The sequence below is a fragment of the Mustela nigripes genome, chromosome 16 (assembly GCF_022355385.1).
Source record: "Mustela nigripes isolate SB6536 chromosome 16, MUSNIG.SB6536, whole genome shotgun sequence".
NCBI classification, from domain to species: Eukaryota; Metazoa; Chordata; class Mammalia; order Carnivora; family Mustelidae; genus Mustela; species Mustela nigripes.
The window spans coordinates 54,509,955-54,534,925 of record NC_081572.1 but is presented as its reverse complement, the minus strand read 5'-3'; the positions used below and the strand labels follow the sequence as shown (position 1 = coordinate 54,534,925).

The 24,971-nt window shown below is 42.9% G+C and overlaps 1 protein-coding gene across 1 annotated transcript in view; it reads left to right on the top strand.

Annotated features, from left to right (window-relative positions):
• DNAH9 (dynein axonemal heavy chain 9) overlaps positions 1-23,906 on the top strand; it is a 314,812-nt gene extending 290,906 nt beyond the window's left edge. The window contains exons 68-69 of the mRNA XM_059380821.1: positions 16,157-16,546; positions 23,070-23,906. Of these exons, the coding sequence (XP_059236804.1) occupies positions 16,157-16,546; positions 23,070-23,297 (618 nt within the window). The 3' untranslated portion in view covers positions 23,298-23,906. The remainder of the gene's footprint in view (positions 1-16,156; positions 16,547-23,069) is intronic.
• Positions 23,907-24,971: the final 1,065 nt, after the last annotated feature.

The window sequence follows — 24,971 nt, the reverse complement described above, 5'->3', positions numbered from 1 at the left end:
AATGACACATTGGAGCAGATTAATTCAACAAATATTCAGAATATTCCATCCTAAAACAACAGAATACACATTCTTTTCAAGTGCACATGGAACGTTCTCCAGGAGAGATGACGTTTTAGGCCACAAAACAAATCTCAACAAATTCAAAAAGATCGAAGTCATACCACGCATCTTTTCTGACCACAACACTACAAAACCAGAAAGCAACCACAAGAAAAAATCTGGAAAGAACACATGGAGGTTAAATAAGAAACTACTAAACAATGAATTGCTCAACCAAGAAATCAAAGAGGAAGTAAAAAAAATACACAGAGATGTCCCAGGATGCCTGGGTGGCTCAGTCGGTTAAGCGTCTGCCCTCAGTTCAGGTCATGATCCCAGGGTCCTGGGAGCAAGCCCCGCATCGGGCTCCCAGCTCAGTGGGGAGTCTGCTTCTCCCTCTACCCCTCCCCCACTGTTTGTGCATTCACACGTGCTCTCCAATAAATAAATAAAATCTTTTTTAAAAATTACATGGAGACAAATGAAAATGAAAGCACAAACAATCCAAAAGCTTTGGAATGCAGAAGAAACAATTCAAAATGGGAAGTTTATAGCCATACAGGCCTACCACAAGAGGCAAGAAATATCTCAAACAACCTAACCTTACACCTAACGGGGCTAGAAAAAGAGGAATAAACCAGTGGAAAGAAGGAAATAATAAGGATTTGAGGAGAAATAAATGAAATAAAAACTAAAACAAAACAAAGTGAGAAACAAAAATAGAACAGATCAATGCAATCAGGAGATTTTTTTTATAAAAGATCAACAAAATTGATAAACCTTTAGCAGACTCATGTAAAAAAAAAAAAGCAGGGGAGGGGGAGGCTGTGCCTGGGTAGCTCAGTTGGTTGAGCACCCAACTCTTTATTTTTTTTAAGATTTTTTTATTTGTCAGAGCAGGGTGGGAACAGGAGCCGTGTGGAGAGGCAGAGGGAGAAGCAGGCTCCCAGCTGAGCAAGGAACCCGACCTGGGACTTAATCCCAGGACCCCAGGATCATGACCCAAGCCGCAGGCAGATACCTACCGACTGAGCCAGCCAGGCATCCCGAGCACCCAATTCTTGGTTTCAGCTCAGGTCATGATCTCAGGGTCATGGGATCTAGCCCCGTATCAGACTCCCTGCTGAGATTCTCTCTCCCTCTCCTCCTCCCCAGCCCGCTCAAGCACGCTCTCTCTCGGGTGGGGAATGGATACAAACAAAATCAGAAATGAAAGACAAGGAATATAAGCCAACACTTCAGTAATACAGAAGATTGTTAGAGATGATGAAAGACTATATGCCAACAAATTGGGACAACCAAGAAGTGATGGATAAATTCCTAGAGCATAGAACCCCCCAAAACTGAATCAGGAAGATACAGAAAATTTGAACACACCAACTCCCAGCAATGAAATTAAACCACTAATCAAAAAACTCCCCAAAACATAAAAGACCAGGTGACTTCCTGGGTGAATTCTACCAAACCTTAAAGAAGAGTTAATACCTATTCATCTTAAACTCTTCCGAAAAATAAAAGAGGAAGGAAAACCTCCAAATTCGCTCCATTTGTCTGGCGTCACCCTGACACCAAAACCAGATTGAAGACACCACATAAAATCAGAACTTACAGGCCAGCATCTCTGATGAACAGGGAGGCAAAAATTCTCAACAAAATACTAGAAAACTGAATCCAACTATGCATTAAAGCAATCATTCGCTACAATCAAGTGTGATTTATTTCTGAGACGGAGTGCTTCAATATTCACAAATCAATCAGTATGACACATCACATAAATAAGAGGATAAAAACCACATGATCGTTTCAGTTGATGCAGAAGAAGCATTTGGTCAAGTACAACATCCATTCATGATTTAAAAAAAAAAAAAACCCTCCACAAAGTAGGGTTACAGGAACCTCTGTCAACAAAATAAAGGTCATATAGGAAAAGGTGGAGAGAGAGGGACAAGCAGATTCCCTGCTGCTCAATCCCAGGACCCCGAGATCGTGAGCGGAGTCGAAGTCAGACACTCAGCCGACTGAGTCTCCCAGATGCTCCAAGAACCGTGTTTCATTATTCAGATGTTTTAGGACGTCAGACTTTTTGTTTCCTAAGCTGCCCGTGGCTAAATCACCAGATCGGTTTCTGAATACACGAAGGACACTCAGACTTGAGCTCCAGCTCGCTGACTTGGAGAACTAGTCAGCTCTGTACTCTGAGCCACTGGGCGCTGACTTGATAGTGTGGATCTGATAGGGCCTTGCTTTGACCCTTTGATGACTTACAGTCACTCCTCAGCAGGCAGCCGCCCTGGCCCGTGTGCCTTCGGGTCCTCCGGCACTCAGAAGACCCAGCCGGGTGGGCTGTGGTCACCCTCAGGGGCACTGCCCATCTCGTTCCCACTTCCCTCCTCCTCTTCCTCCCCTGCTCCAGAAAAGTGAAAGCTGGCTGCAAAGACCATGTTCAGAAGGAAGAAAAAGTAGATAGGAACTGACCGTCAGGACAGGGTGCACCCTGTGGCCACTCGCAGAGGACGATGTGGGTGTTGCCGACCCCCTTGTGAGCCCAGGGCACCAGCTGCTTCAGACCCATCAGGGGTGCCCTTTCCGAATGGACGCTCCTGGCCCTCTGGAGGTTTGAGTCCTACATTTGAACTGTAGCCTAGGCATCTGAGCTTTATTATTAATAAATAAATAAATAAATAAATAAAGCACGGCTCACGGACTCCAAAGAATGGAGAACTATAGGAAAAATAAGGTTTTTACTCGATTATGAAAGCATGTCTTTATAGGGATGAATAAAGTGGTTAAGGTCACAGGCTGCTAGCCTTCGTATCTACAATAAGGGACCCCTCTCCGCACACCACCGCCTGGCTTCGTTCGCCCAGACTCACCTGCCATGCTGACATGCGGCAAGCAAGTCACAGGACCCTGTAATGCAGCATGTTCCTAAGACAGGGATTCAGCATTCACTTGGTCAGTTTTTTTTGAGTTGACTCTTGACCTGCAAGCAAGCAAGTACAGATATTAATCAGCGGCACAGAGGATCCAGGCAGGAGGAATTTTGAGAAAATCGGGCTCGCACAAATGCAAACACGTTTCTGTATGTTACTGTAGCTGGAGTCTTTAAGAAGGACCCACTGGCCCAGAGCTTGGCCAAAGAAATTTCCTGACTGCCCACCGCAGCCAATCTGGCAACACCGCAGAAAACTGATGTTTGCTGAACAGCTTGTGGGAAACACTGTCCTAGAGTCGATACTTTTCTTTTCTCTTAAGAAACGGACACAACTTAGACTTAGTGAATTTGTGTGGGGTCATTTCTTCTCAGCCCCTACAATGAAAGTGAGCCATTCCTCCTTCAGCTCAAGGTCATGGGAATACTGACCTCAGAAACCAACTACAAGATGAATGGTTTCCTCTTTTCCAGAATTGTTCTTCACTCTCAAACTGGCAAAACCTCAGAGACAGTACATTCTCGAAGTCTCTGTCACTTCCACATTCAATTAGCAAATGCAAAATCATGGTCAGAATGAATTAACACCATATTGTAAGCAGATGTGAGAAATTTTTAAGAAAGCCAAGCTACACATTTGATGTTTCTCTATCAAAATGACTTCAGATTTTCCAAATGGTGTTAAAAATTAAGTATGGCACATTTTTTTAAGATTTAATTATTTTAGAGCCGTTTTTAGGTTCACAGCAAAATCAAGAGGGACATAGAGATATTTCCCACATACTCCCTATCAGGGACCCACTATCCATATATCCCAACAGCATGGTCTCGTTTGTTACAAAAGAGGAGCCTACACTAAATTATCACCATCAGCCACAGCCCACAGTTTCCACTGGGGCTCACTCTTGATGGTGTACAATCCAGCAATTTGGACAAGCAGGAAATGACATGACTGTGGGTCTTGAAAGGGAAGAAGGAAGGCGATCCCTTCACTGTACAAGCTTACTATGGGGAGGCAGTTTCTGGGCTACAGTTCAGGAAAAGAGCCCCACAGTTCTACCGAACTGAACACACAGACCAGAGCTCATGAAGGCCAAAGTAGTGGGGTTTGTAGGGCAGAGTGCCTACGACAGGGAGCTGCCCAGACAAAAAGCCTCCGACATCTGCAGAGGGAACCCCCGAAACTCTGGCTGGCTACAGCTCTGCACATAAGTGAGGAAAAAAAATTAGCCAAGGCTGGGAAGGAACCATAAGACAGGAGCAGAGAGAACAATTTTTAGAGCTCACAGAGAGCTGGGAATAGTTTGTGTTCCCACTAGCTGGAGTACAAAGATTAAAAACAAAACAAAACAAAAAACGAAACAGCGACAACATAGGAAGTTTCAGGGAGGATTCTCAGAAGGGTATCAACTTAGTAAAAGGACTGAACTGGACCCAGACTAAGACTGAAAGCTGGTTTGTACTCCCCCTGCAGCAAACCTGACATGCAAGCCACCAATAGATCCACTGAGTTCAAGTAAATTAACTGCAGGCAAATTAATTAATTAATTAATATTTTCAAAAAATAGTAAATCTTTCTGGCACTATTTAAAGGCATATAATGAAATCCAGCACTCAGGAATATAAGATGTATAGTGTCTGACACACACAAAACAAACTACAGGCATGTAAAGAAGCGGGAATAGATAGCCCATATCCAGAAGAAAAGTGGGTCAGAAAAGCACCAGAAATGGCAGGGATGATGGAATTCACACGCAAGGAAGTTAGGACAAGATCCTGAGTTCGCTGTGTATGTTGAAGACTGAAGAAAATGATGTGTACAAATGATGAAGTACAAATGGAACATATACGAAGAACATACAAAGGTGGAAAACATAGTAGCTGAATGAAAAATGAGACCTTCAGAAGACCTACAGCTGATGAAAACATAGCCAAAGACACTATCCAAAGTGAGGGGAAAAGAAAAAATACTGGAAAAAAGTGAAGAGCACATCAGAGACCTGTGGGATAATATCTAGTGATCCAACATATGTCCTTGGAGCCCCAGGAGGATGGAGGTGATGGGGAGGGTCAGAAAAAATACCTGAGGAAGTAAGGGCCATGGCTTTGCAAATTTGTCAGCAACTATAAACCCACAGGCACAAGAAGCTCAACACACCTCATGTAGAGTCAACCTAATGAAAACTATGTGGAGGTACCTCATGATGAAGTTGGTGAAACCCGAGGGCAAAGCAGGTGGGATGAGGGGTACGGCGGGAGGTGGGGTGAAGTGTATGCAAAGGAGCAGAGAGAGAAATGGCAGCCGACTTCTGGTAGGGAGCTATGCAAGCTGGAGACAGTGGAGAGAGAAGGTACTAAAGGAAAAGCACCAAAAAGAAAACTATAGGGGTGTGGGGTGGCTCAGTCAGTTGGGGTCTGACTCTTCATATCAGCTTAGGTCATGAGCTCAGGGTCATGGGATCGAGCACCCTGGCAGGCTTCCTGCTGTGAGGGCTCTGACAGAAATTCTCTCTCCCTCTCCCCACCCTGCTCTCATTCTCCCGCTCACTCTCAAATAAATAAATCTAAAAAATAAATAAATAAGCCCAGAACTCTTCGACAACCAAAAAAAAAAAAACTTTCAAAAAAGAAAACTAAATACAGGCATACCTCATTTTGTAGCATTTTACTCTACTGAGATTCAGAGATTTTTTTTTTTTCCCCAAATAGGATTGTAGCAAACCCTGCAATCAAGCGAGTTTATAGGTCTCATTTTTTTCCAACAGCATTTGCTCACTTTGTTTCTCTGTGTCACATTTTGGTAATTCTCACCATATTTCAAACTATTTCATTATTATATTTGTTATGGTTACCTATGATCAGTAATCTTCGATATCATTATTGTAATTGCTTTGGAGTGCACAAACCGTGCCCTTTTACCTTTTTTAAAAAATATTTTTTATTTATTTGGAGAGGAAATGAGCAAGAAAGAGCACACAAGCCAGGTGGAGAGACAAAGGGAGAAGCAGACTCCCCACTGACCGGGAAGCCCGACATGGGCTCAATCTCAGGACCCTGGGATCGTGACCTGAGTCAAGGCAGACCCTTAACCAACTGAGCTACCCAGGTGCCTCACCAGGTCCCCCAACTAGGCCCATTTAAAACAGCAAACTTGGTAAATATTTATGTGTTCTGACCGCTCCATTGACCAGCCTTCCTCTGTATCACCCTCTCCACTGGCCTCCCTCTTCCCTGAAACATAACAATATTGAAATTAGGCCAACTTTAACCCTACAGTGGCTCCTAAGTATTCAAGTGAAAGGAAGAGTCCTATGTCTCTCACTTGAAATCAAAAGCTGGACATGACTAACCTTAGTGAAGAAGGCATGTTGAAAACCAAGATAGGCCAAAAGCTAGGCCCACTGCACCAAATGGATTACCTATGCTCTGAATGCAGAGGAAAAGTACTTAAAGGAAAGTATACTGCTTCTCCACTGAACACACATATGGTAAGAAAGAGAAACAGCCTTCTTGCTGACACAGAGAAAGTTTTAGTGGTCTAGAGAGAAGGTCAAACAAGCCCAAGCATTCCTTTAAGCAAAAGCCTAATCCAGAGCAAGGCCCTAATGCTCTTCAATTCCATGAAGGCTGTGAGAGGTGAGGAAGCTGCAGAAGAAAAATCTAAAGCTAGCAGAGGCTGGTTCAGGAGATTTAAGGAAAGGAGCCATCTCCACAACGTAGAAGTGCAAAGTCAAGCAGCAAGTGCTGATGTAGAAGCTGCAGGAAGTTCTCCAGAAGATGGAGCTAACATGACTAATGAAGGTGGCTACACTCAGCAACACATCTTCAGTGTGGATAGAACAGCCTTCTACTGGAAGAAGATGCCATCTAGAACTTTCATAGCTGGAGAGGAGAAGTCAATGCTTGGTTTCACAGCTTCAAAGGACAGGCTGTCTCTCTTGTTAGGGGCTCATGCAGCTGGTGACTTTAAGTTAAAGCCAATGCTCATTTACTATTCTGAGAATCCCAGGGTCCTTCAGAATGATACTAGATTTACTCTGCCCGTGCTCTATCCATGCAAAAAGAAAGCCTGGATGACAGCCCATCTGTTTATGACATGGTTTACAGAATATTTTAAGCCTGCTGCTCAGAAAAATGTCTTTCAAAATATTACTGCTTGTTAACCATGCACCTGGCCACCCAAGAGCTCTGATGGAGATGTACAGTGAAATTTATGTTGTTCTCACCCCTGCTAACACATCCATTCTGCGGCCCATGGATCAAAGAGCCATTTCAACTTTCAAGTCTTACTATTTAAGAAATACATTTCATAAGGCTCTCGCTGCCATAGATAGTAAAATTCCTCTGATGAATGTGGACAAAGTCAGTAGGTAACCTTTGGGAAAGAGTCACCATTCTAGATGCCATTAATATTTGTGATTCATGCGAAGAGGTCAAAATATCAACATGAGCAGGAGGACTCTGGCAGAACTTGATTCCAACCCTCCTGGATGACTGTGAGGGTCAAGACTTCAGTGGAGGCAGTCACTGCAGATGTGGTGGCAACGGCAAGAGAACTAGAAGCAGAAGTGGAGCCTGAGCATGTCCAAAGTGCTACAATCTCCTGATAAAACCTCAGTGGATGAGGAGTTGCTGCTTATTGATGAGCAAACAATGTGATTTCTTGAGATGGAAACTACTCCTGGTGAAGACGCTGTGAAGACTGCTGAAATGACAACAAAGGATTGAGACTATTCCATGAACTTAGCTGGTAAAGCAGCAGCAGGGTTTGAGAGGACGGACTCTGATTTTGAAAGAAGCTCTACTGTGGGTCAGATGCTATCAAACAGCATCGCATGCTACAGAGAAATTGTTTGTGAGAGGAGGAGTCAATTGATGCGGCAGATTTCACTGTTGTCTTATTTTAAGAAATTGCCACTGTAACCTCAGCCTTCAGCACCCACCATCCTAAGTGGTCGGCAGCCATCAACACTGACACAAGACCCTCCACCAGCAAAAAGATGAGGACTCACTGAAAGGTCAGATGATGGTTGACAGTTTTAGCAATAAATTATTTTTAAATTAAGTTATGTACATTGTCTTTTTAGACATAATGCTACTGTACACTTAACAGATTACAGTATAGTGTAAACATAACTTTCACATGCACTGGGACACCAGAACATCCATTTGCCTCACTTAATTGCAATATGCAGTTTCCTGCAGTGATCTAGAACCAAATCCACAATAACTCTGAGGTATGCCTGTACGCATGTTCTCAGACAACTGAGGGAATTTATATCCAGCAGGCCTAAAATGTAAGAATGTTTGAAGAAATTCTTCAGATGGAAGGAAAATGATACCGTAAAGAAATCTGGATCTACACAAAGAAATTAACAACTCCATAGATATTAAATATGTGAGCTGTATTAAAGATATTTATCACTTAAAATCATAAAAATTAATTGATTTTTTAAAAAAATAATAATTACTTTATAATATGTAGAACCAAAATGTATATCAATGACAGCATAAAAAGTGAAAGGGGAGAACACAGTTGTTATGCTGTACGTCATGTGGCGTATTATTTGAAGGTTGATTGTGATAACTTAAAGACATATACAGTAAATCCTAGAGGAGGGGTCAGCAAACTACTGGCCTACAGGCCAAATCCAGCCCGCAGTCTTTTTCTGTAAGCAAGCATTTACTGGAATATGGTCACAACCATTAATTCACCCACTGTGTATGACTGCTTTTGTGTAGCAACTGACGAGGTGAATAGCTGCAACAAATATCATGTGGCTTATGAAGCCGACAGCATTTACTATGTGACACTTTTCAGAAAACTTGCCAACCCCGTCCTAGGGCAACCACTAAAGTAAGTAATATATGGTAGATTTAAACTCTGTCCTATTGATAATTACATTAAATTATAAATGTTCCAAGCATCCAAAGTACTGATTAGAACTGTCAGAACAAATAAATAAACAAGATGTAACAATATGCTGTAACTCCCACGGTTGAAGACTGGATCTCAGCATACAGTACACATACGACTGAGACTGTTATCATGGGCCAGTAAGAATACACACACAGCTGGATCATGGAGGAAGAAGTCACAGAAGGAGTAGGAGAAATCCATATGCAGACTTCCTGCTGCTATCTCCCTCCTGTGAGGTATCACACAGACTATGATCCTATGTCCAGAGAAAATATTTTAGGAATGAAGGGGAAATCAAGACATTTTCAGATGAAAGAAAATCATAAAGGAACTTGTCACCAAAAAAACCAACCCTAAAAGGTGGGGGTGGGGGGGGTCTGAGATTGTGATGTAAGTAGACCCTGAACTCAACTCCTCCACAGTCACACCGCATCTACACCTATATATAGAACAATTCCTCCTGAAGAGGAAGTGAGGGCTGACTGAACAGCTTCTGCACAACAAAGGATAGAGAGTCTACATATGATGGGGAGGGATAGTACTGACAGACGGGGAGCAGATTCACCTGCCGGAAAGGAGATGAGAGAGAAGGGGCCAGAAATTTATTTAAAGAAATAATAGCTGAAAACTCCCCTAACCTAGACAAGAAAACAGATATCCAGGTCCAGGAACCACAAAAAGTCCCCAATAAGATGAACTCAAGAATGGTCTACACCAAGACATATGACAATGTCAAAGATTAAAAATAAAGGGAGCATCTTAAAAGTATCCAGAGAGAAGCAACTAGTTATATACTGAAAAACTGGAAAGCTTTTCCTCTAAGATCAGGAACAAGACAGAAGGATCACTCTCACTACTGTTATTCAACATAATTCTGTAAGGCCTAAACACAGCAATGTGACAAGAAAAAGAAATAAAAAGCATCCAGATTGGTAAGGAAGAAATTAAACTGTCACTATTTGCAGATAACACGATACCATACACAGGAAACCCTAAAGACTCCACCAAAAAAACTATTAAAAGTAAAAAATGAATTCTGTAAAGTTGCAGGATACAAAATACCCAGAAATTCATACTGTTTCTATATACTAATAATGAAGGAGCAGAAAGATAAATTAAGAAAACTACTCTAATTGCTTCTTGGCCTTTTGGCTAGGAATAAGTTCTATTTACAATTGCACCAAAAAGAAGAGAAATACCTAGGAATAAACTTAGCCAAGGAGGTGAAAGACCTGTACTCTTAAAAAGCTCTGGGCACTGATGAAAGAAACTGAAGATGACACAAACCAATGGAAAGATATTCCATGCTCATGGACTAGGAGAACCATATTGTTGAAAATGTCCACAGAACCCAAAGCAATTTACCGATTCAATGCAATGCCTATCAAATTACCAATAGCATTCTTCACAGAACTAGAACAAATTGTCCTAAAATTTATACAGAATCACAAAAGACCCCAAATAATCAAAGTAATCCCAAGAAAGAAGAAAACTGGAGGTATAACCACCCCAGATTTCAAGGTACACTACAAAACTATAGTAATGAAAATAGTATGTTATTAGAACAAAAAAGACACATAGATCAATGGAACAAAACAGAGCCCAAAATAAACCCTTAATTATATGGTCAATTAATATATGACTAAGGAAGCAAGAATATACAATGGGAGAAAAGATGGTCCCTTCAATAAATAAATGTGCTGAGAAAACTGCACATTTACCAAAAGAATGAAAACGGACCACTTTCTAATAACATATAAAAATTAACTCAAAAAGGATCAACGACCTAAATGTGAGACGTGAAACGATAAAAATCCTGGAAGAGAAGAGAGGAAATTTCTTTGACATCAGCCACAGAAACATTTTTCTAGATTTAAAAAAAAAAAAATGAAATACCTACATATAAATCTAACAAAACATGTATAGGACTTGTGTGCTCAAATCTACAGAACAGTGATAAGATAAAATAAAGAATACAGAAATAAATGGAGGGACATACCATATTCATGGATTAGAAGATTACATCATATGATGTCAATTTTACTCAAATTCATATACAGGTTTGATGCAATTCCTATCAAAATCCAAGCAAGAACCTTTTGTAGATACAGGGAAGATCATTTTAAAATTTATGTGGAAAAGCAAAGAAACTAAAATAGTGAAGACAATTTTGAAAAAGAATTAAGGAGGAGGAAGCAGTTTCCCTAATTTCAGAAATTATATAGTTATTGTAATCAAGACTGTGTGTTATTGGTAGAGGGACAGACACACAAAACAGAATAAAGAAAGTGGAAATATCTCAAATGATTTTTGACAAGTACAAAACCAAGTCAATGGGGGAAAGACAGCATTTCAGAAAAACAGTGCTGGGGGCACCTGGGTGGCTCAGTGGGTTGAGGCCTCTGTCTTTGGCTCAGGTCATGAACCCCAGGGTCCTGGGATCGAGTCCCACATAGGGCTCTTTGCTTGGCAGGGAGCCTGCTTCCTCCTCTCTTTCTCTGCCTGCTGCTCTGTGTCAAATAAATAAAATCTTAAAAAAAAAAAAAAAGAAGAAGAAGAAGAACTGATACAGCTCAACACCAAAAAAGAAGTAATCCAACCTCTCATCATTAGAGAAATGCAATTAAAACCACAAGGAGAAATTGCCTCACACCTGTCAGAATGGCTAAAATCAACACAAACAACAGGTGTTGGCGAGGATGTGGAGAAAAAGGAACCCTCTTGCCCTGTTTGGTGGGAATGTAAACGGCTGCAGCCGCTGTGGAAAACAGTATGGAGATTCCTCAAAATGTTAAAAATACAACAACTATATGATCCAGTAATTCCACTACTGGATATTTACCCAAAGACTATAAAAACACTAATTCAAAAAGACATATGCACCCCGATGTTTACTGTAGCATTATTTACAATAGCCAAGACATGGAAGCAGCCCAAGTGTCCATAGATGAATGGATAAAGAACATGTGGTATACACACACACACACACACACACACACACACTGAAATATTACCCGGCCATAAAAAAGAATGAAATCATGCCATGTGCAACAACGTGAAGACATCTAGAGAGTATACTGCTAAGCAAAACAAGTCAGAGAAAGACAAATACCATACAATTTCACTCCTATGGGGAATTTAAGAAACAAAACAGATAAGCAAAGACAAAAAAAAGAGAGACAAACCAAAAAACAGACTCTTGACTAGAGAGAACACACTGATGGCCACCAGAGGGGAGGTGAGTGGAGGGATGGGTGAAACAGATGAAGGGAATTAAGAATACACTTCTCATGATGAGCACCGAGTAATATACAGAATTCTTGAATCACTATATTGTACACCTGCCACTAATATAACACTGCATGTTAACTATAGTGGAATTAAAATTTAAAAAAAAAAATAAGAATGATAACACGGGACGCCTGGGTGTTTCTGTCGGTTAAGCATCTTTGGGTCAGGTCGTGTGATCCTGGAATCGAGTCCCGTGTCAGGCTCTCTGCCCAGCAGGGAGCCTGCTTCTCCCTCTGCCTGCTGCTCTCCTGCTTGTACTCTCTCTGTCAAACAAATAAAGTCTTTAAAAAAAAAAAAAAAGAATGACAACTATAAATGCTGGCAAGGATGTGAATAAAAGGAAGAACTCACACATTGCCGGTGAGAATATAAAACGGCCACTCTGGGAAACAGCTGGGCAGTGCTTTAAAAACTAAATATGTCAATACCACACAACCTAAGAATTACACTTCTGGGTATTTATCCCAGAGAAATGGAAACTTAATTTCACAGGAAAATCTACACATAAATGTTTAGAGCAGCTTCATTTGTAATAACAAAACCTGGAAAGAACCCAGATGTCCTTCAGTGGGTAAAATGGGGAAACAAACCATGGCCATCTATCCTGTCTTACTGCTGTAGTAAGTTACCCCAGACTTACTGGCTTTCAAGAATTTATCTTACAGTTTTAGAGGTCAGAAATCTGAAATGGGGGGCGCCTGGGTGGCTCAGTGGGTTAAGCCGCTGCCTTCGGTTCAGGTCATGATCTCAGGGTCCTGGGATCAAGCCCCACATCGGGCTTTCTGCTCAGCAGGTAGCCTGCTTCCCTTCCTCTCTCTCTGCCCGCCTCTCTGCCTACTTGTGATCTCTCACTGTCAAATAAATAAATAAAATATTAAAAAAAAAAAAAAGAAATCTGAAATGGGTGCCATTAGCTAAAATCAAGATTTGGGCAGAGCTGTATTTATTCTGCAGGTTCGAGGGAAGAAGTTAGGAAAGGCTCACTTGCCTTTCCCAGCTTCTCCCATCCTTGGCCAGTGGCTTCTTTCTCCATCTTTAAAGCCAGCAGCATAGCATCTTCCAATCTATCTCTGATTCTGACTCTCCTGCCTGCTTCCAACCCCAATAATCCAGGATAAGCTCCCACCCCCACTTTAAACTCTTATCTTAATCACATCTGCAGAATCCCCTCTGCCACATGAGGTCACATCTTCACGGGTTATAGGGATTGAGACGTGAACATATTTGGAAGGGTCTTTACTCTGCCTACCACACATACTGTGGAATACTACTTAGCAATGAAAAGGAATCAACAATTTGGTACAGTGAAAAGCCTGGGTGAATATCCAAATAACTTTGCTTAGTGAAAAGCCAAGCCCAGAAGGTAAAAGTTTTGATAAATTATTCCATTTATATAATACTGCTGAAAAGACACATTTATAGAAGTGGAGAACTGATCAGTCATTACTAGGGTTATGGAAAGGGTGAGGCCAGGAGGAAAGTCAGTGTGCCTAGACGGGAGCAACGTGAGGGACACTATGGTGACGGAAATGTTTGTATTTTCACTGTATTCATGTCAGCATTCTGTTTGTAATACTGTATTACAGTTTTGCAAAATGTTAGCATTGTGGACACCTGGGCAAAGAGTAGGCAAGACCTATCCGTATTATTTCTTACAACTGCACATGTGTCTACAATTACCTCAAATAGCTTAATTTTTTTCTAAAGTTTTATTTATTTATCTTAGCGTGGTGGGGGGTAGGCAGAGGCAGGGAGAAAATCCCAAGCAGACTTGCCATGGTGTACAGAGCCGGATGTGGGGCTTGATCCCAGGACCCTGAGATCACAACCTGAGCCGAAATCAAGAGTCGGACGCTTAACCAACTGAGCCGTCCTGGTGCCCCTCAAATAGTTTAATTTAAATAGAAAGCAATGGAAATGCTTCCCAATAAATGTTATGAGGCCAGAACTGACCTGACACCAAAACCAAAGATACTATGAGAAAAGAAAATGAAGGACAAATATTCCTCATAAATCCAAATACAAAAATCCTTAGCAAGATGTTGGTAAATGAAATCATACAAGAAAAGGTTAGTACATCATGGTCACACGGGGTTCATCCCAGAACTGCAAGGTTGGCTTTAACATTCAAAAATCAGTCACTGGAGTTCACTGTATGAATGCACTGCATAAGAAAACCATGTGATCATTTTCATAGATGAAAAAAAGGATTTTATAAAATTGAACATCAACACTTGATTTTAAATGTCAGAAAAACAAGAAAAGGGCCTTTACTCAAGTAAATAAAGGACACCTAAGAAAAACCACAATTAATGGTGAAAGACAATTTTTTCCCTCTGAGTTTGGAAATAAGCAAGGATGTCCGCCCTTAAGACTCATTCATCATCGTAAAGAAGGTCCTAGATAGTGTAATGGGGTAAGAAAAGGTTCCGTGGATAGGGTCTCATAAAAGAGAGGGTTTGAACTCATTCATTTTTTTCCCTTTGCACTAAATTTAATTTTGATATTTAATGTTATTTTATTAAATCAACTATTTTTAGGGAAACCTTATTAATAGCTAGGTTTTATAAACTCCACATAATAAAGAATTAGTGGGGTTGCTGGGTGGCACAGCTAGTTGTTAAACGTCTGTGACTCAGGCTGTACTCTTTTGGTCTGGCTGACCTCGCACTGCTCTGATGGGGATGTTTGCCTTTTCTTTAAAATATTAAGGTATTTAGATCTGAAAATAGCCCAGCCACTTGATTCCACGGTATTTTCTATATACACACTAGCTATGCTTTATGAGGTTCATGACAAAGTTAGTCACCTATTTCCTATAAATCGGGGGTCAGAGGGTTAGCTATCACTTGGGAACTAAAACAAGTTCCTCTTTAAGGAAGGTGTGCTTAAGTTTTTTGTTTTGGTTTGGTTTTGGTTTGTTTTGTTTTGTTTTTAAGCACTTCCAAGAGTCAGGAAAGAGCTGGGCCTAGAACTGCATGGTCCAGTGTCCCATCCACAGGCAGGGCAACTCTAGGCCCCACAGAGACCTGACATTTCAGCAGTCTGCACTTGGGACCAGCCAAGCGGCCTCAGTGCACATGGGCTGCTCTAACTGAACACGAGCTGGCTGGCTCATCAGCAATGGAAATGTACTTCTCACGGTCCGTCTGGGGGGGGGGGCCCACCTCCTGGTTCACAGTCGGGTCACTTTCCTACCCCGTCCTCACAAAACAGAAAGGGCAAGGGGGCTCTCGAGGGGCTGTTTTATAACAAGAGTGCCAATCCCGTGCACGAGGGACCCACCTCACGAGCCCATCACCTCCTAATGCCATGATCACACTGAGGGATTAGGGTTTCAACACAGAAATCTGGGTGGGCAGGGAGGGACACATTCACTCCCTAACACAAGCCACGTCGTGTCCTCGAACCCCTGCACAGAAACTGCTGTGCTAGAGGTGGGTATTCTTCAAGAAATTGCTAGAGACCCTTATCATAACCAAAGTTACAAAATCGAATGTAACAATGGTTTTCAGTGGAACCTTTACGAATTTTACGTCGTCGTTGGAAGAGGGCTCCTTCCAAGTGGGCTGTCAATCTAATACGTTGCTTCCAGAGGAAACCCTTGACTTGGGGCAACACAGACCTTCCAGGCTTGGGCCTTGGGTGCTTTGGAGCTGCACACAGAAGCCTGCAGGGCCGCTGCAAAGGGTGGAGGAAACCTGAGCTTGGTAGATGGAAGGAGCAGGGAATAAATAGGGGGTCTGAGGTCTGCAGTGGACATTAACTACTGCCGGTCGATGGGTGTAGACTCTGACATCATGGAGCAGGGAGAGTTTTAAAGTCTGCCAATCAGGTATTAGACAGGGACAGTCCCTGTGTCCCATCTCCTGTCTGGCTGGCTGTGTGCCATAAGCCAGTGGTCCCTAAGGTGGGTTGTTTCCAGGGACTTGCTGCCCCTCACTCTCTGCCCTCTTGCTCTTTGTCTACAGGGGGAGCTCACTATGACCGGGGATATGGAGACCCTACAGAATGCCCTGTACCTGGACACAGTGCCAGAGCCCTGGGCCAGGCGAGCCTACCCTTCCACGGCAGGCCTGGGAGCCTGGTTCTTGGACCTCCTTAACCGAATCAAAGAGCTGGAGGCCTGGGTAGGAGACCTGGCAATGCCGTCCACGGTGTGGCTGACTGGCTTCTTCAACCCCCAGTCCTTCCTGACTGCCATCATGCAGTCCACAGCCCGCAAGAACGAGTGGCCACTGGACCAGATGGCCCTGCAGTGTGACGTGACAAAGAAGAACAGGGAGGACTTCAGGAGCCCCCCTCGGGAAGGGGCCTACATTCATGGCCTCTTCATGGAAGGCGCTCGCTGGGATGCACAGGTAAATCTTGGGGGAGCCTCAGGGCATCCTGTGTGGGCTGATGAACTTACATACTGCCTCCACAGAGTATGACCCTGAAAAGGGATGTCCTGGGATCTTCTGGCCTAGCTACCCTGCCCTTGAGGCTAGCCAGCCACTCTCACAGAGCCAGGGGTGGCACAAGGAGCACAGACTCCGCAGAGTGCATAGCGTACAGTGACAAAAAGCAAGGGCCCTGGACCCAAGCGCCTGGGTCTGAACCCCACCACCACCATCTACTGCCACTGTGATCCTGGGACATGGTTCCCACTCTCCGAAGCGGTTTCCTCAAGTGTTAAATGGAAAAATAGAGTTGCTGCCAAGATGAATATGGTTACAATGGAAGACATTTGGAAGAGGGCTGGCACTTAGAGAGTGCTCCCAAAGTGTTGGAGTCAGCTGTCCCCGCTAGTGGCTGAGGCCCGTCCTCACCCCTCAACCACAGCCACTCTCCTCATTTATGAGCTCTAGGAGGGCAGGCGTCCCTTCTGCCTTTTACACTGCTCCCATCTGCAAAGGAAGCCCAATAGATATGACCTTGCAGGACGTTCTGAAAGGATTCCTCACTGAAGCCTAATAAAAACGAGTAACCCTAAGATTGGCTCGGATAAATGACCTGAGCAAGGATGGAGGACACTTTACATCTGTTATACCCATGACCACAAAGGAGTGCTGAGTCAGACACCCTGCTTGGTAAGTGACACTTCACTGTTCCCAGCAGTCAGCCCCAAGTTAATGGGGAAAAACTGTTAGGACCTACAGTAATGCAGACGGCCACATAAACAGACATACACAGCTGCACTGGGCTAAGCAGTGTCTACCAAAATTCAACCAGAATCTCAGAATGCACCCCTATCCAGAAACACGGTCTTTGTGGAGATAAGTGGTTATGATGAGGAGAGCAGAGCAGGCCCTAAATCCAAGGACTGGAATCCTTAGAAGAAGGCCATGCTGGAGGCACAGAAGCCAATGTCCTGTGAGGACAGAGGCAGAGACTGCTGGCCAGGGACTGCCAACAGCCACTAGAAGCTAGGAGAGAGACAGGAGACAGTTTCTGCCTCAGAGTCTCCAGAAGGAACAGATCCTACCTACACCTTGATTTAAGACTCTGGCCTTTAGCACTGTGAGAGAAGACATTTCTGTTTTAAGCCATCAAATTTATAGTAACTTGTTACGGCAGGCCTATGAAACCGACTGAGGGCCTGTTAACAGAGAGGACAACAAAGTGGGGAAGTGCTTATACAACCTTGAGAAGGAAGTCGACTTCTCCCCTCCACCTGAACATTTGTCCAAGATCCCGTCCGTGGGGATCACACATGGATTGTAGGTACAGTGTGGCCTAGGGTGGCCAGAATTAGAATACCAAAAAACACCAAACTGAACAATTAGGAAGGAAGCTCAGAAGAGCACTGGCACTGTGGGAGAGGGGGAAAGGACACAGATTCCAATAATCTACCTCTAATATCGTATTACCTTGTTTCTTCATAATAACTTCCCAAGAAGTAATACCCACCCACCAAGAACTCTGGTTCTCAAGTTTCTGCCCCCAGAAAGATGTCAGCAAAATTAAGAGTAAGAATATCCAAAAATCCTCTCCTCCATAAAATCGGAACACGGGACCAAAATTGTCAGAACCAACTTTTTCACAGAACTCTAGAAATCAACCAAAGGGGGAGCCTGGGTGTCTCAGTGGGTTAAACGTCTGCCTTTGGCTCAGGTCATGATCCCAGGGTCCTGGGATGGTTTCCCTCATCAGACTCTCTCTCAGCAGGGAGTGTGCTTCTCCCTTTCCCTCTGCCTGCCACTCCTCCTGCTTGTGCGCGCCCTCTCTCTCTCTCTCTCTCTCTCTGACAATAAAGAAATAAAATCTTGGGCACCTGGGTGGCTCAGTGGGTTAAGCCTCTGCCTTTGACCTTCAGGTTATGATCTCGGGGTCCTGGGATAGAGGCCCACATCGGGCTCTCTGCTCAGCAGGGAGCCTGCTTCCCCCTCTCTCTCTGCGTGCCTCTCTGCCTACTTGTGATCTCCATCAAATAAATAAATTAAATCTTTAAAAAAAGGAAAGAAAATCTTTAAAAAAATTTTTTTAAAAATCAACCAAAGGCTTTTAGCAATTCAAAGAGTGGGGTTTTTTGTTTTTTGTTCTTTTTTTTTTTTTTTAAGATTTTATTTATTTATTTGACAGAGAGAAATCACAAGTAGATGGAGAGGCAGGCAGAGAGAGAGAGAGAGGGAAGCAGGCTCCCCGCTGAGCAGAGAGCCCGATGCGGGACTTGATCCCAGGACCCTGAGATCATGACCTGAGCCGAAGGCAGGGGCTTAACCCACTGAGCCACCCAGGCGCCCCTGTTTTTTGTTCTTTTTAAAGAGCAGAAGCAGGGAGGAGGGTCAGAGGGAGAGGGAGAAGCAGACTCTCTGCTGAGCAGGGAGCCCAACAAAGGGCTCAATCCCAGGGCCCTGAGATGATGACCCAAGCCAAAGGCAGACACTTAATTCACTAAGCTACCCAGGCTCCCCTAAAGAGTGTTTATGGAAGAAAAATGTCCGACTCAGTAAGAGGAGTAAGCTTTGCAGCCTTTTAACTTGCTCTCTTCCATCCCTTCCCCACCAACTCCGTGGAGGCCTTGGAAAGCAACATGCCCAGTCACAGTGAAAACTGCAGCCTTCCAGCCACAGGAGGCGGCAAAATGGAGCTGGAGTACTTTCAAAGCCCCATTCCCAGAAAACAGGCATTATTTTCCCCATGTACTGGATTCCTGGAAGACCCCATTTACAAGTCTGCCTCTACTTGACCTGAGCTGGAGCTCACCCAGAGCAACAGCCTTTCCCCTCAAGGGCATGTACTGAAAACAGGCAACCTCAAAGCTTGCCTGAGGTGGTAGATAACAGTGCAAATAACAGGCTAACCAAAAGGCTTAAAAGGAGAAACTGGAGAATGAGATGACCTCCAAGATGTCCCTGGAAACCCAGAAGGCCATGTCATGTGCAGTGCTGTGCACATGCTCAAGAAAGACTGGAGAAGGCTAGAAGCTCACCTCTGGCTGACCTTGAGGCTCTGTCAAAGCAGGAAGTGAAGGCTAAGGCAGAGTTTTAAACTGCCCTGCTGAGCAGATGAGCAATGAAGACATGCCCAACGCATACACAGAGCCCCTGAGCAAAAACCCTGAGACTTACCAAAATCTCTGGCCCATTACTTGCTAACCACTAAGCCAACTGAGCAGGCCACTTCAGTAATCATATGTGACACAGGCTTTACAGAATTATTTCAGAAAAGTCACTAAACCATTAACAACAACAAATCCTACAGAGGGAGAGCTGGTCGCAAGAGCTGCCACATTATAGTTTTTAAAATGTTCAAGTTTTCAAAGAAAAGTTATGAGACATGCAAAGAAACAAAAAGGGGGGAAAGCGGTCACCAGAAATGGTCCCTAAGGGAGATACTAGGCAAAGACTTTTAATCAGTCATTTTAAATATGTTTAGAGAACCAAAGGAAAGTATGTGAACAGTGTCTCACTGAAGAAAGAATACTAATAAGGATAGAGATTACATTTTAAAAAACCAAGTAGTAACTCTGGAGTTGAAAAGTATAATACCTTAAATGAAAATTCAATAGAGGAATGCAACAGTTGAAGATTTGAGTAGGCAAGGATCACCAAACTTGGAAATACATCAATTAAGATTATCCAATCTGAGAAGTAGAAAGATAAAAAAGAATGAAGACAAATGAACAGTTTAGAAAACTAAGGGATGCCGTCAAACATACAAACATCCACATAGTGAGAGTCCCAAAAGGAGAGGAGAGGAGAGAAAGAGCCAGAAAGAATATTTGAAGAAATAATGACCACTTTCCAGATTTGATAAAAACATCAATCCACACATCCAAGAATCTCAACAAAACCCAAATAGGATAAACCTAGAAATCATACCTTGAGGCTCCGGGGTGGCTCAGTCAGTTAAGCTTCCAATTCTTGGTATCAGCTCTGGTCTTGATCTCAGGGTCGTATGTTCAAGCCCCACATCGGGCTCTACTCTGGGCATGGAGCCTCCTTAGAAAGAAGGAAAGGCAAGGGAGAAGGAGAGGAAAGGGAAAAGGAAAGGAAAAAGAAAAAAAGAAAGGGAAAATGAAAGGAAAAGAAAAGGGAAAGGAATAAGGAAAGGGAAAAGGAAAGAAAATCCATACCTTGACATGTTATAAGATAAAGAGAGAATCTTGAAAGCAGCCAGAGAAAAGCAATTCATCACATACAGGGGTCCTCAATGGAATAAAGAGCTGATTTCTTGTAAGAAACCAGGAAGGCCAAAAGCCAGTAGAATGAAAAGTCAAACTGGTCAAAGAAAAATACTGTCAGCCAACAATTCTATATCCAGCAAAACTATCTTTCAAAAATGAAGGCAAAATTAAGGCAATCCCAGGTTACAAAGAGAGAAAGAGGGGCACCTGGCTGGCTCAATCTGTTAAGCATCTGACTCTTGATCTCAGCTCAGGGTCATGAGTTCACCGAAAGACAAAGAGAGAGAGAATTTACCACTTCCAGGCCAGACCTATAAGAAATACTTAAGGGAGTCCTTCAGGATGAAATGAGTTACAAAACAGTAAGTCTTGTAGTCCACATGAAGAAACAGAATATCAGTAAAGGTAATTACATATGTAAACATAAAGGAAAGTATAAACAAATTTTTTGGTAACTTTTATTTCTTTCTTAACTGATTTAAAAGACAACTGCAAGAAGCAATAACTATAAATCTGTGCTAATAAGCATAAAAAATGTAATTTTGTATAATGAAAACAACAGAAGGTCTTAAGCACAGGAAGGGTAAGGAATGGAACTTGTAAAAGAATAAAGGTTTTGTATACTCCTGAAATTAAGTTGGTATTAGCCTGAAGTAGATTTTTTATACATTGATGTTAATTGAAATCCATAGGGAAACCACTAAGAAAATATTTTAAAACAATGAATGAAATAACAAGGGAATCAAAATGGTACAGTAAAATATATCTACTGAACAGAAAAGAAGGCAGCAAAGGAGAAACTGAGGAACAAAAAAGACAGAAGACATAGAAAGCACATAGTTAAGTGGCAGAGGTAAACCTCACCTTATCAGTGATTACATTAAATGTAAATAGATTAAACACTACAGTTGAAAAGAAGAGCATGGCAGAATGTATTTTTCTGATACTCTGTCTACAAGCAACACACTTTAGATTCAAAAACACAATAAACTGAAAGTAAAGAGATGGAAACAAATATGTCACCCAAATAGAGAATTCAACCACAGTAACTGGAGACATCAATACCCCACTACTAATGGTGAGTGCTAATGGTTAGAGTTTCTTTCGGGAGTGATGAAAATGTTCTGGAATTACAATGCGAAGACTGTACATTAAAAAACACTGATTCATTGCATTCTAAAAGGGCTGGTGTTTATGATATGTGGGGAAAAAAGAAAGGTTCTACCCTGTTCCCACTCCCTGCCATAAAGTTGTTCAGGTTAAATGGGCCCCCACCATTTACCTTAGTTCTGTTACTCTTCGTGCCTTACACCAGTTTCTCATAGCACCGAAAAGGCACATTCTCCCCTTTAAATAAACTTTATGGGAAATGAGCCAAGCTCTATCCATAGTAGAAGGGGCTGAATCACCAGCACAAAAAAGCAAGGAATCTGTGAATCACTTTGGATCAACATTTCCCAAAGTACGTTCCATAAAACACTAGTGTCATGGGAAATAAATAGGTTGCAAAGAAAAGAGTCCTGTGGTCAAATAAGTTTGGGGAAGCCCAGGTTAAATAACGTTCATCTCTTTTCTTTATTGCTAGGATTTCTTGTCTTCATTGTGCTAGAGTGCACTATAAAGCTTCAAGCCCAGGGTACGATAAACACCATTTCCCAAGTTTATTTGATGAAGGAACCCTTTTGTTCCTGAAAACATTTCACAGGACTAGTAATAAATAAATTAATTCATTAATTTAAAAAATAATAAACTGTCCCAGATCAGTCTAATGGGATATCTCAGAAAACCACACAGTCCCCAACTGGAAAGCTACAGACTAGTCAGGTCCTCTCTGTCACATGAGTAAAGATAGAACACACCTCTGCTCAAAGTCAAAATGACCTTGAGGTCTCACAGGAGACTGAACAGGACATAACCAAACTCTTAAAACCTAAAGCATTTGCTGGCAGGAATTGTGTCTTCCTCGTCTTTAAATCCCTAGCACCTAGCATGACAACATCTGGCAAACAGTCGCATTTGATACGCTTATGAAACAAAAGGATGAAAAAATATAAAGAGACTCGAGTTTCAAAGGGATTAATTTGTATGAGACACATAACAACTTCTAGAACTCTCCTTCAAAAAGTGATTTAGACTGGAAAACAGCACAAGTAGGTTTTCCGCATCTCAGATGATTCCAATGCGGGTTGTTGAGCAAACCTGAAAGGCAGAAGGCTGGCTTGCCAGGCTCTGGCTCTGATCTAAACTGGCCCTTTTCCTGTTCTTGTCCTCAGGCTGGGATCATTACAGAGGCAAAGCTGAAGGATCTGACACCCCCCATGCCTGTGATGTTCATCAAGGCCATTCCTGCAGATAAGCAGGACCGCCGTAGCGTCTATCCTTGTCCTGTGTACAAGACTTGCCAGCGGGGACCCACCTACGTGTGGACTTTCAACCTGAAGACTAAGGAGAACCCTTCTAAGTGGGTTCTGGCTGGAGTTGCTTTGCTTCTCCAGACTTAGCTGCCTGCAGAACCACTAAGAAAACAAGGCTGGGCTGCAGGCTTCCCAGGACACGTGGGGGAGGGAAGACGGAGACACACAGATAAAGAATCACACATACTCACAATTCTGTAGAATTCTTGTAGGGAGCCTGGAGAGAAGTGCCTAAAGTAAGGCAGAGCTTGAGGAATACAGACCCAGGAACTAGGGGAGAAGCATTTCTTAACATTGCACTTTTCCTAATAAAGTGATTGATTCTTCAAGTGTGTCTGGTCCCAGCTGTGAGAGCGACAGAGTCATACATGAGCCTGAAGAGACCGAGAGAAACGAACCACAAACACTTGAGCCCTGATGTTGGTACCTGACACGTACTCAGCGCTCTAGCTCCCAGCTACTCTGGGGACTAGACACACCAGCTCACCCCCGAGTCTGCATTTTGACAAGCTCCCTGGGTGATACGTACACACTTTACGGTTTAAGAGTACTTTGGATCAGGGATCGCCCAGCTTTTTCTGTCAAGGGCCAGACAGTAAAGAGTTTAGGCTTTGCCAGGCCTTTGTCTCTGTTGCAGTGACTCAACGCTGCCACCGTGGCCCCAAAGTGGCCACAGTACATACATAAGTGGGTGTGGCCGGGTTCCAATAAAACTTTATTTGCAAAAACAGATGGTCGGCCATATTTTGCAGATCATTGCTCTAGAGGATAAGGGACGCACACCTATGCTATCTATCCTTCATTAATCCACACATGACTTCAATTGGTTAAACACCTACAGTTGGCTGAGAATACAACTGTGAATGAGGTAGGTTGCTTCCTTGTATCTCTATCATCCTGCAGATCATTTAAGAGGGACCCACGGAGAAACCCTTCACCTCAAGCTTTTTAACCTAACAGTTTTCTAGATTTTTCTCTATGGAACAAATTTTCACTGGAAGCCCAAAGAGTTCCACAGTTCTAAAGAGCTCTTATAGGGAGGCCTGGGTACCCAGAAGAGTCCAAGAGGGCACAGTATTCCTTCTAGAATCCTTAATTCTGCCTATCTTTAATGAATTATGACTTAGAACATTGGCCCTAAAACTTAAGCAGACACCAAAGTCCCCTTGGAGGGCTGGTTAAAACAAAGACTGCTGGGGGCCACCCTTCAGAATTTATGATTCAGTAAGTCTAACAAACTTCCAATGCTGCTGGTTCAGGGAACACATCTGCAGAACTGATCTGAAACATAAAATCCTGGGGTGCCCAATTGGCTCAGTCGATTAAGGGTCTGCCTTCAGCTCCAGTTATGATCCCAGGGTCCTGGGATCAAGCCCTGCATCCAGCTCCTTGTTCAGTGGGAAGCCTGCTTCTCCCTCCCCCTCTGCCACTACGCCCTGCTTGCGCCCTGTCAAATAAATATTAAGTAAATAAAATCCCAGCACTCTATAAATCTCTGCTGTACCAAATACAAAATCAAATGCTAATTCCTCACGAGCCTCAGCCTTCCCCATCCTCCGCAACAGTAAAACAAGAGCAGGGGAGAGGAGGACCAAGACAGAAGGAAGGCGGAGCAAGACACTGTGAGGCATGTGATTCTGAAGAAAGGACAAAGCGCACAGATTAGGCAAACGTGTCCCCCCTCCAGACAGAACTGAAAGTAGATCAACACTACTGACTTCTTCCTGATACCTACTGACAACAGGAGATCATGAAGATCAT